At 37.7% G+C, this 13,926-nt stretch overlaps 1 protein-coding gene across 5 annotated transcripts in view; it reads right to left on the bottom strand.

Moving 5' to 3' along the window:
• Positions 1-13,926, bottom strand: part of ntrk3b (neurotrophic tyrosine kinase, receptor, type 3b) — a 327,306-nt gene that overhangs the window by 64,682 nt on the left and 248,698 nt on the right. Inside the window, exons 12-13 of one of the 5 annotated variants that reach the window (XM_007549069.2) lie at positions 5,841-5,971; positions 126-298 (exon numbers count right to left, since the gene is read on the bottom strand). The exons of 3 other annotated variants lie outside the window; for them this stretch is intronic. In XM_007549069.2, coding sequence (XP_007549131.1) covers positions 126-298; positions 5,841-5,971 — 304 coding nt within the window. Of the gene's footprint in view, positions 1-94; positions 299-5,840; positions 5,972-13,926 lie in introns of those variants that run through there. One more of the 5 variants, XM_016669998.1, reaches the window with a different exon arrangement.

The raw sequence follows: 13,926 nt of genomic DNA, 5'->3' as shown, positions 1-13,926 counted from the left end.
GCTACTTTTTACTTTTACTCGAGTAAAAATATGTTGAAGTAGTGCTGATCTTGCTTGAGTACAGTTTTTGGCTACTCTACTCACCTCAGACATGCATTATCATGCACATTTAGTGAAACACTGACCTTAGGAATTTATTCAGGTCTCCATGCTTCATGTACTCGAACACCATGATGAGCGGGTCTCCGTCCACACACACTCCGTAGAACTTGACGATGTGGTCGTGCTGCAGGTTGGTGAGCAGCTCCGCTTCCCGTTGGAAGTCCTTCCTGGCTGACAGGTTGGGATCTTTTAGTGTCTGAAGGGGGAAATGAAAGGATTTATGTGAATGACTTGTCTAACGTGTCTCTAGGGAAAACAATACCAGTTTCTTTGAAACATTTTGCCTGCAAAAGGTGTTTGTAGACGTCTCGTTTGATGAGTGTGTTTAATCTGTTTGTGTTCAGATTTGTCAAAATCATTGGATAATTATAATGAAAGCTTTATTTTATTCTTAAGAAGTGACAATGGCAAATCTAGGAAGATAAACACAGTTTGGTAACTTTTTATTACAAGCCAATGGGTCAGATCTCTTGATCTTCCATTGTTCTGATCTTTGCAAAGTCACAGTTTAGTTAAAATGCAATAAACAAGTGAGGATCATTTAATAGGTTTCAGGTAATCATCACTGAATCACATAACTAGAGTACTCAGTATGTCTGGTTACAAATGGATGATGAGTTACAATGCACGTTCGCTCAATTCTCATGACAACCATCTTGTTTTACTTGGCACTTCTCTCTTCACAGTGGGGAACGGATGTTTACCGCGCACGCAATTTCCGGTAAGCTTCATCGCGTGGAACTGGTGCATTGCATTCGTCGACGCCAAACATTGGCAATTTGTCAACATTTTAAACTTCCACACTATCTATGCTTCCAGCAAACAATGTTTTCTCAGAAGCAGAAGGTCCAGACTCTCTGGGTGAAGCAAAGCACAGAAGTAGAGCTGTTGAAAACCTAATACATGTAACATTTCCCCATATGTTACATGGGGAAACATGTAACATATGTTACATATATTATTCAGTCTTAAAGCTGAATAATATGAGGTTTAACATCATGGCCATCTGACCAACAGGGTATTTCTTCACTTTTTGCAGTTCTGACCTCTTAAGTCAGACTTTCTGAAGGTGTGCTAATTTCCCCTAATTTCACAACTCTCCTAAAAACCTAACCATTTTTTTACCGGGCTATGTCAGCATGGCTCCCCCTACTGTTATTTGATCTGCAGCAAAACAAGTTCATTCATCAAAACGACTATTTTGGAAGAAGAAAACTGATCCGTTGACCACACTTGGGATGCATAACATCTGCATAGAAATTTTGTTTCCACGTCACAGAATTTCAAACTGATTTTTCTTTTTAGGAACCAATACGGAAAAACAACAACAACAAAAAAACACAATAAGAGTGGCTATTTAATTTTAGCTGGAATACAGTTTTATTTCTTTTCATGTTTAAAATGAGAAAAAAAAATGCAGATCGGTTATCTGTAAGCTCAGTTTTAATAACATGTAGTGAATGTTGCCTGCTACGTAGGTGGAGGGAAATGCACCTTTAGTCTGTGTTTATACAGCAGCTGTTCGCTGCTGTTGGTAATCTCATGTATCCAGCAGTGAAATGTAAATTAAATGGTAAACAGGCTCTGAATGTACAGCATGTGTCCTGCCTTGTTGACAACTCTAGTACCTTACATTTTAAGCAAAATTCAGCTATTTACAAGAAGTCAAACAGTTTCTTTTTAGTAAATAACTAAATGTTAAATATGTTTTCTTTTACAGTTTATTGGCATATGACTTTTAGGGTGCCACAGATCCAGACAAGCTTTACTTATTCTACTTTTTAAAGTCCAGTTGTTTCCTGGTTTTCCTATTTAGTTGACAGGAACGGTGTCGTACATGTAGCCCTCTGGCAGGCAGGGGTTAATCTCCATAGAGTTCCCCAGTTCACAACCGAAGACTGTGGGGCTTTGTCAACAGGAAGCGCAACATTGCACACCTTTAAATATACATACGTATGTTTTACAACCCTTATCTGAGCCTTAAAAGCCAGTCAAACACCTCTTTCAGCGACTGCTTTCAAACACAGACTTAAACTCTTGCCCTTCCCTTAAACTCTTCCAGCAGCTGTGTGGCACCGTTCGACTTACTTCCCACTAAACCGAGCTGTGAATAATAGAAAACGACATTGTTTAGCAACTCGTTCAGAGTGGTTATGTTTGAAAGCACATAAGAACACAATCTTCCTCCCGCAGGCTACCGTATAAGTCCAAAAGAGAGCTCAAGAGAGGTTTTCCCCAGCTTCTCCCACTGAAAAACACCATGAACGAGAGAGCAAAATGCATCAACATGTTCTAGCTTTGCACCGTATTCATGCTAATATGGACAGAATCTATTTTTTTTTTGTCTCTAGCTTACACACATCTACATCAACACGTTACAAAAGCCAGCATCGCCTCGCCGTAAAGCACTGCCTCTATAATCTACCATTATAGCAGCTGTCATTTTCTACCCTCCTCAACATCTTGTACATATTGTAGCAATGAGGTCAACAATCACTGTGGCTGTAATGTTCTGGAAGGAAAGGTGGAGCTGCAGGAGCTGCACACAAAACAACCTGATCTGATTGGTAATAAGATGAAGCACAGAGGTGCCTTGAACCTGCCTTTCGGGTGCAGAGCACATAAAATGCCAACTCTTGATGGGATGTCAGGTAAAGCCTCCAATATGAGAAAAGAGAAATAAATAACAGCTATAAGCCTTATTGCGGTCTCTCTCCTGGAGAGAGAGAGAGAGACAGAGAGAAAAAGACTCTTGACACTTCATCAGCAGCAGGAAAATACACAGAGTTGCCACTTCTGATCTCCTCAGCCTTGAGTCCTGTTTTCCCAGCCTGCTGCTAACATTATCGCAGATGGAATGACCTCGGGATGGAAATGCATTTACTTGTATGTGCGCCACTATTTCAGCGCGGTGCTCGAGGTGGTTGAGATGTACGACGGCGTAGATGAAATGATCATAAAATTCTATTACCAAATCAAACGGCGCTCTTGAGGAAATGTTTTTGGTCTGGGCTTTTCTCCAAACCAGTACCTTCAAAGTGCACGCCGACAATAAATTAAGGGAAAGCACTGCGGTGAATTTTTCCCCAGAGTTGACCTTCGAGCGTGTTCAGAGAGCCTCTGTGACCTCTTGCTTCTCTTACAGGCAGGAGGAAATGGACATTGTATTGGCTTTTAGACAGGTTACAGTAGCTGCGTTTCCATTGACCGTATAAATCCTCAGTTTGACATTTAAAAATTAAATTTGGTTAAAACAGAAATTTTTGAAAAAAAATTATTTTTCAATCAAACGTTTCTGCATTAGGATGGTGTTTTTTTTTTTTTTTTACCGTATCGAAATTGGTTTATTTCGCTAAACGTCAATGGAAGCAAGTTTTTCGCAAAACACGAGTCACATGATCAACGACCAGATGTTGCCACTGGTGCAAACCTAGAAGAAGACAACAGGAAGTAGTTTCAGGATCATGGCGAGGCAAACGTATCCACATGTCATTTTAATTTTGTTTTTCTTTTAATGGAGACACCGTCATTGCAAAATTGTGTTTTGTGCCATTTGTAGTGAAAACACAGTTACTAAAGCAGGCCTGGTTATATAAAACCTATTCTACTCTGTGTTTAAACTTAGCTAAATGGCTGATATTAACCAGAGCATCAAGATCACTTTATTAGATACTGGTTGCCACAACCAGGCTGGACAACCTTGTACTTTCAGAGCCCCTTGCATTTTTAATGGCACTGATTCAATGCAGGGTTTGAAACATTCCTCAGACATTTTCATCCATATGAACATGATACAGCTCTGCACATTTCTCGCATTACGATCCATAAATCATAAATCAACCAATCTTCCGTTCTACCACATCCAATAGCTGCTTTATTGGATTTAGATCTAGAGAGTGGAGGAAACTGGAGTTCATTGCTTTTCAAGAAATCAGTTCGAGATGATTTGAGTTTTATGCAGTAGTCTATTAGCATGCTGGATATAGACATCCGAAGATGGGTACCTTACCAGCATCAGTGTCATTGAGGTAAAATGTTCTTGTTGCTGACGTCACCATCTGAACGTTGCAGCAGAAATTGAGACAAGCCAGACGCTGTAACATTTTTCCAATATTTTATTGTCCTATTTTGATGAGCTTGTGTGAATTATACACAGACTTTTGCCTCTTCATGTCTTGATTGTAGCAGTTGATTATTTGAGCTACCTTTGCTGTTTTTAACCCTTGTTTGCCACTCTACCCAATCACCTCTGACAATCAAAAGAGATTATGCCAACATGACTACCGCTTTTCCCTTTTTTGGGCCATTCTCTGTAAACTGGGGAGATAATTGTGTAAGAGTGTCTTATGTCTGAGCATCAGAGATACTCAGACAAGCCCATCTGGCACCAACAACCACGTGACGTTCAATATCACTTAAATCCTTTATCTCTCATTACAAAACTCAGTTTGTATTTTATCAAGATGTCTTAACCACACCTGGATGCCTAAATGTACTAAGTAGCTGCAGTTTGATTGGCTGTGTTGCCATTTGTAAGTTAACACAAACTCTTACATGAGCGAGAACACAATCCATTTGTTGGTAACCCATCCTGTTAATCCTGTTAACCGAGGTATGAACCTTGGAAGGAAAAAACAAACTATCACTGCAAGAAGCGCAATTTAAAACGAGAAAGTCTGCGGCCCCAATTAACACTTAAAGGACTTACATGCCTTTTGCCATCTGTGTGTGTTTCCTGAAAGGACAAGGTCTGTGTCGAGAGTTGTTGTCAACCCGCCGCTGTTATTTCTCTAATCCATCAAACGAGACAGCGACGGGCCCTGCAGCAGAAGACTTAAGGAAGTGTTTGCCGGCTTGGTAGCTCAAGAGTGTGATGTACTTGTACTGATATGACAGATGGTCTCTCCGACCAGCTGGTTGGCAGATTTTAGGCAAAGACACACCAGGACTTTGAGGGTGAAATGCGTCATGTCCGTCATTTCTTGCCATTAACCACACACCTGATGGGATCAGCCGGAAGTGTGTGACAGAGGAGACCGCTGGAACCCAAGGCTGGTTTATTTACACAGTAGAAAATAATGTGTATGCCTGATGTGTTCAACCGATTAGATTGGGGGGCGGTGAGACGGTGAACACAGTTCACCTTGCTAAGTTTCACTCCGTATCTCCTTAGGTGGGGAAAATCTCATGTTTATTGGACACGGTCAGCTTAATAGGTGATTGATGAGCAGGTTCGAAAATGCCTTGCTGCGTTATGACAGCTGTTTTGTGAAAAGGACTTCCGACTGCATTGTTTGTAAGAAGATTATACACATTTAAATTATTCAACCTTGAAGGATGATAGAGGAACGTTTATTTATTTAACACAAACTCAAACCGTCACTGCAGTACATCCATCTGACTACCCCATTTAGAAAAAGAGGGGGCAGATTCTACTCCAAAACACTGCATCTCTATTTTTTATTTGTGTTTTTGTAACTCTACATTCATCCAACTCGTCACATCTGTCTGTGGCTACATTAATGATGAACAGTATATAAAAGACCATTTGGTTTAACTGTGAATTTACATTGAGAAAAGTTCCATTTTTGAAGATACATTTCTGGATGACAGCAACAAAATGTAATAAAATAATCTGGTTGTGTTTAACTCTTCGGACACCATAGCAACATTGGACACATTTTTTCACTCCAACACACACAAACACACACACTGACAACCGAGTAGTGAAGATGTACCTTGACAGCTACCAGCATCTTGTCCTTGGTGGGGCTCAGGTTGTAACACTCTGCCAAGAAGACTTTACCAAACGCCCCTTCACCCAACTCCCTCTTCAGGATGATGTCTCTCCGCTTTATATGCTGCACGACTGAAACAGGAGACAGAGGAACCATAAATACACAGATATTTACTTACACTCATCCTGAGCTTCAACGTCATGTTGATTTTAAGCTTTTAATCGTCACCTTCCTAAAACATCTTTTGGAAATTTTCTTTTTTTCTTTTTTGTTGCAAAAATCATTTTTGGTATAAAATGACTGACTTAGACCATTATTTTAGGAAGGTGACAAAACAATGTGTTCAAAGTCTTCTCTTTTATGATAATGCAACAACTCACTTTAGCAACATTTTAAAACAAGAATTTAGTTTGAGTTGAAACTACATGAGACTTTTTTCTACTCCAAAAAGCTCAATGTTATACAAACATGTTCATGTGTTGAAGGAACATTCACACGCAAGAGAAAGATTGTGCTTTTGAAGCAACTATGAGGTTTTGGGATAATTCTTACTGGATATTTGCAGCCTATTCATTTTGTTCACTTGCAGAAAGTTAAAGTTCTTTTATTGCTCCTCCTTTATTTCCAAACCAATTTAAGGTGTTTTAGGATCATTATACATCTGGAATACCCAAGTTTCACTCATCTGTACCAAACCGTTACCTGTGATGAAAACAATATGGCACATATACAACAACAACAACAACAAAAAGGAAATACCAAGGTCCAAGCCTCACATAAATACTTGGATAGTGGTAAAATGAGCTTTATATCATCACCCTTTATGAAGCAGCAGCAGACCAAGAAGGAAGTATCGTTTGAGATTTCCAATCAGGAATGCACTTCTTGGTTGCATGAAAACAATTTTATATGCAGAACTAAGAGGGGTATGAATAATTTTTGTGGTTCACTGGATGTACTTGAGTCTATGTGAACTGATTTGGATTGAGGAAAAACCATCATGTGAAATTCAGTGGTGTTTTTTTTTTTTTGCTATGCCACCTCAGCAGCCCCTTGTAAAGTTCAAATGCATAAATACTTAAAAGCTCAAAATAAACATTTATCATTTCTGAAGAAACACAGGACAAGTCATGTCAGGGTAACAGAAGAATGAACAACAACTATCCCCCTGGTGGCAAGGACTAGAAGACAGAGAAAAGATCAGAGTGTCTGATGCAGTGGATCTTTGATCTCACGTTGAAGCTGCTTAAGACAGAATACCGGGCACATGAAAGCTCAAGAGACTTTAAAAGTTTGCAATGCAAATAAACACAGCGACAATATCGGATCTGTGGAGCTGCATGAAGGCAATATTGTAAAACTTTTACCACTAACATCTAAAACCTCTTGCTGAAGCTTGACAGAATAAATAATAATAAAAAAAAAACATAAAGTCTCAAGTTTTCTCCCCAGATAACTCACTGCAGCAGGAACAGCGCTGTAAACTTTACGTTTTTAGCTCCTGGCCTTAGATTATTTTCATTCCCAGCTGTCATTACTTACAGTGTTTGTGCTTCCAGAATGGAGGCCCGTTTCTTTTATTGATTATCCTTTAAAACCGCCACGGAATAAGATGACCAAGTAAGTGACTTGGCAGGAAAAGGTAGAAAGAGCAAGAAAGGAAACAGATTGTGGAAAAGACAAGGATGCGTGTAGCGCTTGTGAACAGAGCTGCTGTTTGGGACGGACACTGAATAAAACATGACGGGTTGTAGGTTTACCATGAAAGCCCAGTCGCTCCATAGAGCTGCACTCATAAGGGCACACACAGCTTAAACCACACTCCAGGTTAAAAACCACAACAAATACGTCATACAGTAACTTCAGCTTTATCTCCGTTACAAAACGGCAATCGTGAGAAAACTGAAAATATGATGCTTAGCAACAGAAAAAGTGATGTAGGGATGAACTCGTTCTGAAACTAAAGTAGAATTTCTCTAAATATTTTGAGTGTGGATTTTTTTTAACCATAGGAAATGAGTATTTGGCAGGTTAACATTTTTAACTAAATATATTTTTTAATCGGTCCGTGGGCATGAAAATCAAGGAAGACGTCCATGACAACACAAGTAGTCCACATAAGTCATGTCATGTGACTTATTTATCACATGACATGATAAATAAGTCATGTGTAATAAATTGGAAGGACACAGGAAATAAATACTAAACGAAGAGAAGAAGCAGAAAAAAGGCAAAGAAAGCCAGAAGCAGCTAAAAGTCACCATTATTTAGAAAGCTATCTGGTTTCCATAGCAACTTATTATCCACTGATTTAGTCCCAGTGGATTTTGTAAATGGCGTTCTCATCGGCAATCATACTAGAGGAAAACATACAGTATTTCCATTAAAAAAAATAATACACTGAGCTTCCAGGGTCTCTATACAAACTCAATGCGTGAGACTCCACTGCTGGAGATTAAAGCTGGACGGAGGAGATTTGGGTAAAAATCTCTGAAATATTGGGAGGATACATGTGGTCTTGGAAGAAACTGCAAACACTTGAAGTGAGAAAAATTTACTTACAAGTACCTTTTCAACAAGACATAGGAGCTTGTTTAAGTCAATAATTTCTTAATATTAATGAAAAAGTGCTAGTTTAATTGACATATTATTCACTTATTTGAAAAATGTCTTGTTCTAAATTTAATAATCTGCCAGTGGAACAAGTACTTTTTCAATCAATATTAAGGAGTTATTGACCAAGAATAAGCTCATATTTCTTGCTAAAAAGTTACTTGTAAGTTAGTTTTGTCTTTTTTCATGTGAACTAATATATTTATAGTAGAAACTAGACCAAAGGTACTTGGTAAGATTTTGTGTTTTTGCAGTGTGGAGCTATATTTCCTGAGAAAATTGTCAGTTTTCATTTTTACCAGATGCATAACAACATGGCTACTTTTCAAACGGCACCAGTGTTGCCAAATGGAAACTTAAATGTTAAACATTGAAATTCTTTACACTTTGTATCAACTATATTAGCAGGAAGACCGGCACCTGCTCCACTCCACCAAATATACATAAGGAATATAGTCAATAGATGGAAGGATCATACTCCAAAATGTTACATTTTAAAAAATGCTAATGGACCAAACAAGTGAGAAAATTTACATTATTTGGTTAGAATGTACTTAATTTTGTGGAGTTAATAAATTCAAAAAGTTGCCATTAATTTAATTGTCTTTTCTCTTTTATTCGTACTCTGATAGATTAACTGAGATCTACCCAAAATTGATATGCATGCAAACTGTCACGCCTCTCTTGTATGCTAATTTCTAACAGTGTGTTTTATCAGCGTTGTCGTTTTCTAGAAAGATCCGAGTAACAGCCGCAGCGTATCCATGCAAAGTCTCACACTCGTAGCAGCTCTCGGTGAACAGAATTAGCTTCTTTTATGTGTGCACCCAGACCTAAGTGGGGACTTATCAGTGGAGACACAATATAAACTGATGAGGTTCCCCCCCCTCCACCCAAAGCCTGCAGTCATAATCTGTCCACACAATACCGTCTAACATCTTTCTCTAAAATGTCACTGCATGTTTTATCCTGTTGTTCTTATGTCCAAATTCTTCCCTCAGGCGGAGAGGATTCATAGTGTAGAGGTTAGATTTACCGACTTTGTAATTAGACAGTCCAGGTTCATCGATAGGACACGCTTTAATTTTTAAACTGTGCCACTCGCAGTGGGAGAGCAGCGAAACACTTTAGAAGGAAAAGCTACTTAAACCAACCACTGAATGCTACAAAAGCTAGCTGAAGTGAAAAATATATATGCATAGAGAAGATTACAAGATAGATCAAATAAAATAGCAGTAGCCCTAATGTGTATTTCTATGTTGTTCCTATTTATTCTCATCTTAATTTAAAAATTACATTTTAGTTTCATCTTTAACAGGTTTTATTTTGTGGGGTATCACTGCATATATGCTGAAATGTGACTGCATTATCCTCACCATAAGTGCCTTTTTCTTTCTTCTTTCTTTGTTTGATGAATGATAAAATTTAATACATCTGCGGCAAACATCTGGTAATTTAATCCGTCCTCCATCTCTGCCTTCTTCGCTTTCATTAAATCAAACTCATTTGTCGGACTCGTGTGATGGACAGCATGTCATCGAGGAGGTAATTGCACACGAGCTAAAGGCAGTCAGCGTTTAATGTAGTGACTCTGAAAAAGCATTTATGCGCCTGCACTTAGAGCACATGAGGTGTTGCATCCATTCCAGAAGACCATTTAAATCTTCTTCTATTTGAGCTCCCTACAATTTTACTAATGACTGCTGGCTTAACCCCGCCTCCCTTGGTGTACTCTTGGTTTGTAAATATAATGCTTCTTCTGTAAAATGATAAATTCTTATAATAGATGTTAAGATATGACCTTACCGAGCTGCTTAATTTGGTTATCTCTACACTTCAACATTTGCTAGTCTGTAAAAAAATTAAGAAAAATTGCAGATTTTTAAGGAGAAAAATCATATTGTAAATGCCCTACAACAACTATAAATTAAAGTGGTGGAGAGATCATTGTTCAGTCTTTTAGGTATTTTAGACTTTTGTTAATGTATAAGTAGAAAATCTGCATCTGAATGGTTGATAAAAGAATTAAGATCTTACAATGGTCTAGTAGAAGTCCTAGCTATAGTTATTCTCAAAACAAAACAAAAAGAAACAAAAACTTATTTTTACCCAACTAGTATACAAACCCTACTTAAAAGATATTTCTATAAAAATGCAACAAACCACTTGATATGTGTAGAATTTCCTGTTAAGTTGGATGAACCCAGTTCTGCACCAACATCAGTTTCTGTTGCCAGGTAGACGCAGGCAATTCATCAGCTGTGTTATCGGCAGTCCATGTGTAAAATGTTAAATGGCCGTGCAAAGTACTACTACAAAACGCATCCACAACAATAACCAATAATACCTTTAAGGTGATAGGCGTTGTAAATATCAAACTGTTATAAGTTCCACTAAAGACCAGCAAACACATGAGAGCCTGTCTGATTGTTAGGGTAAAGTTTAGTTGGGTGTTGAGACAGTAGCAGCTGGCTGCTGCTGTTGGCTATGTTAGTGTCGCTGAACTGCTGATTGTGCTCTGTTTGACTTAAACTGTCAATGAAAAGTTAAAGTGTATCACTGAAAAACGAACCACCACAAAAAAAAATAATCAAAAAATCAATCTGTTGCAACAATGTGTCGCATCAATATCAACGTACCAAAGGATCCGTTTGTGCTACGTTGCCTTCATGCAGCATGAATGCGACATGCAAACAATGAAACTCCAGAGTTTCACTTGTCAAGTTGCTGCTACAACACAGGTAACCTCATGTATCTGCAATGAGTCTGTGGCAGTCGGGAGCCTGGTGGAGTCTATTTACAGCCCCTTTAAGATCAGACCGTCAATCCACGATCTATATGTCTTCAATACGGCGTACAATCAGAAGGGACAGGTGATGACATTGAAACGAGGGTGGAGCGATTTGTGATACATCTAAGGACGTAGTCATACACCCATTGCCCAGGGTAGAATAGAAAGCAAACAAGCAGGTGTAGCAGCACTAGATCTATCGTCCAATGACAGAAATATAATCTTCTGCAGAATCTGATGCAAATAAGACCACGCAGATAATGGTGTTCAAAATCGTTGCCACTGACTGTATTTAGACAGCCTGCATAAGGATTGACACACAAAGCTCAGTCACATATAGAGGAAATACCTTTGATGAATGAATGCTAATGAGTTGTAGGGCACATATCTTTGGTTCCATGATTTTAGCCACGTACTCTGATGTCACATCAGTGATGAAGCACCAAGAGCACAAAGGGACACCAAAAAAGTCAAGCTCATAAAAAACTGTAATTATAACATTAAAAACAAAAGTATGTAAAGCTCATCAATCGATTCAATACAGCAAGAAATTTAGACACCTCAAATTATTGTTCATTCACAGAGATGTATGCGCTCAGATCAGTCTGACTGCACGCGTGGGTTGGTCACTGTGGAGAACATGGTGGAACAAACACCACCACAGTGAAAGAAGCAGCTTCAGAATCATTTTACATGAACTACTGCAGCAACACTAAGTGATCTGAACAAACGAAAATTGTGAAAAATGATAAATACGAAAGCATCAATGACATGAGGAATGATCCCATGAACATCTGCAGACTGAAGATTTTAAGTTTTTTCACTAGCTTTGCTGCATTTCTCACATCACCATCAACTGCTGGTGCATTTCTTAAAACAGTAAAATATACAAAACCTGGTTAATTAATTAGTGAAAGCTGAGGTTCATCAGACATTCTTAAATTTCTTGTAAGAATGATAAAGAAATGCATAAAGGTGACAGATTTTGAGAACTATTTCAACATGTTTGTAATGACTCAAGCAAGGAAATGGGGATTATTAGTTTTAGATGGAAGGACTATTCAGGATGTATAGTTCATTTTTATTGATATGAAAGAAGCAAATGATAATGATTTAAAATGGCAGATAATTATCTGGAAGCAACTGATGCCTGTCCTAAATGATTTGCAATTTGCTGGAAAGAATGAGAAACTGTTACTTTGATGTACGACGGACTAAAGCTTATGGCAGTTTAAAAAAAAAATCAAGAGAAATTTTATTTGATTTGAGAAATCCATCAATCAATTACAACAAAAAGTTCAACAAAAAATATTTTAAATATGGCAGAACTGACGTCTTGAAACTCTGAATACCTGGTGCATAATTGTAAAGGAATGCTGCTTTTAGAATAGAGTTCAAAATGCAAAAACAAGTCTGCACTCACATTTATTACTTAAAATGGTAAACACAAGATAAGATTGTGAACAAACATAGAAACATATTTGTCCACAGCTTTAGCCGACACTAAAAACATTCACGTCTGATGACAGCTAAATGCTCTCTCTTTCCTCAAAAACTAAAACCTGTGAATGCACAATATGAGAAAGTGCTGCTGGATCTGACAACAAAATGTTACATTAGCATACAGACAGACATCAAATTCTACCTTTGCTCAAAAACAAAAAAGGCTAAATTTACAAGAATACAAAGCTAGCATTTTTCTTTAAATGTGTAATAGCAAATCCATCGGTGAAAGTGTCTTCATTCAGGTATGCAGAGGCTCAGACTTGCCCTTGCTGTTCGTTACTCAGAAAAAGTTCATGCCAGGTGAAAAAGAGAGACAAGAAAACAGACGTTCTTTCTGACTGAATGACTTGTTGAGATGCCAGCACAGACTCCTTCATTTACATGATTTTGTTGATGTTTTGTTGAGAGCAGCAGCTTGGGAATGCCTTGAAAGTGATTGCAGGGAAGCATGTAGCTTAAATAAGAGCCTTTTTAGTCACTCTTTCAGAAGAATCTGCCGTTTTATGTAAAAAAAAAACCTAAAAAAAAAAGTCAAGGGATGCAATTAAGTTAAGAAGCTATTAAATAGGGAAATTATTCAACAATGGACTTTGATTACAGGACATCAAATGGAAACATTACTTATATATGAATCCATTATTATTTCACAATGGAAGCAGATTTAATTGTTTTTTGTTTTTTTTTCATTTATTCAGTCTTATTGTCAGTCATCAGCTCTTCAAGACACTGCAACAATTTAAACAACTTGACTGAAAAGGTAGAAGCACAAGGTTTATATTTATGCCTGTCCTACAAACTAAACTATTTTATCATAATATATAAATCCCAAAACACATAACTTCTTATATAAATTACCAAACAAAAATATAAGAAAACAATTCAAAACCCTAACAAATACAACACAATTTTAATTTACCCTTGTAACCACCAAATGTATTTTTCTTATCCCTATGACTGTAAATTAGGATAAATGTAGTTAACCTAGCTTTTTAGCCACCTGTAATGAACTACACTCTAAGGCCAAGCGTTCATTTAAAATGACAGCAAAATACTTTTTTTCATCTCTTTTTTTAGCTTGTTTTGTACATTTAGAAACATGTAGCAAATCATTTTAGATTCACATGTCAAAATATCTTTGCACTCCAACAGGCTTTTTGATTATTTTACAATTAAGCA

The sequence above is a fragment of the Poecilia formosa genome, unplaced genomic scaffold (genome assembly GCF_000485575.1).
Source record: "Poecilia formosa unplaced genomic scaffold, Poecilia_formosa-5.1.2 Scaffold29, whole genome shotgun sequence".
Lineage (NCBI taxonomy): Eukaryota > Metazoa > Chordata > Actinopteri > Cyprinodontiformes > Poeciliidae > Poecilia > Poecilia formosa.
Note: the sequence above shows the minus strand (reverse complement) of the source record. Positions and strands in the feature narration are given on the sequence as shown.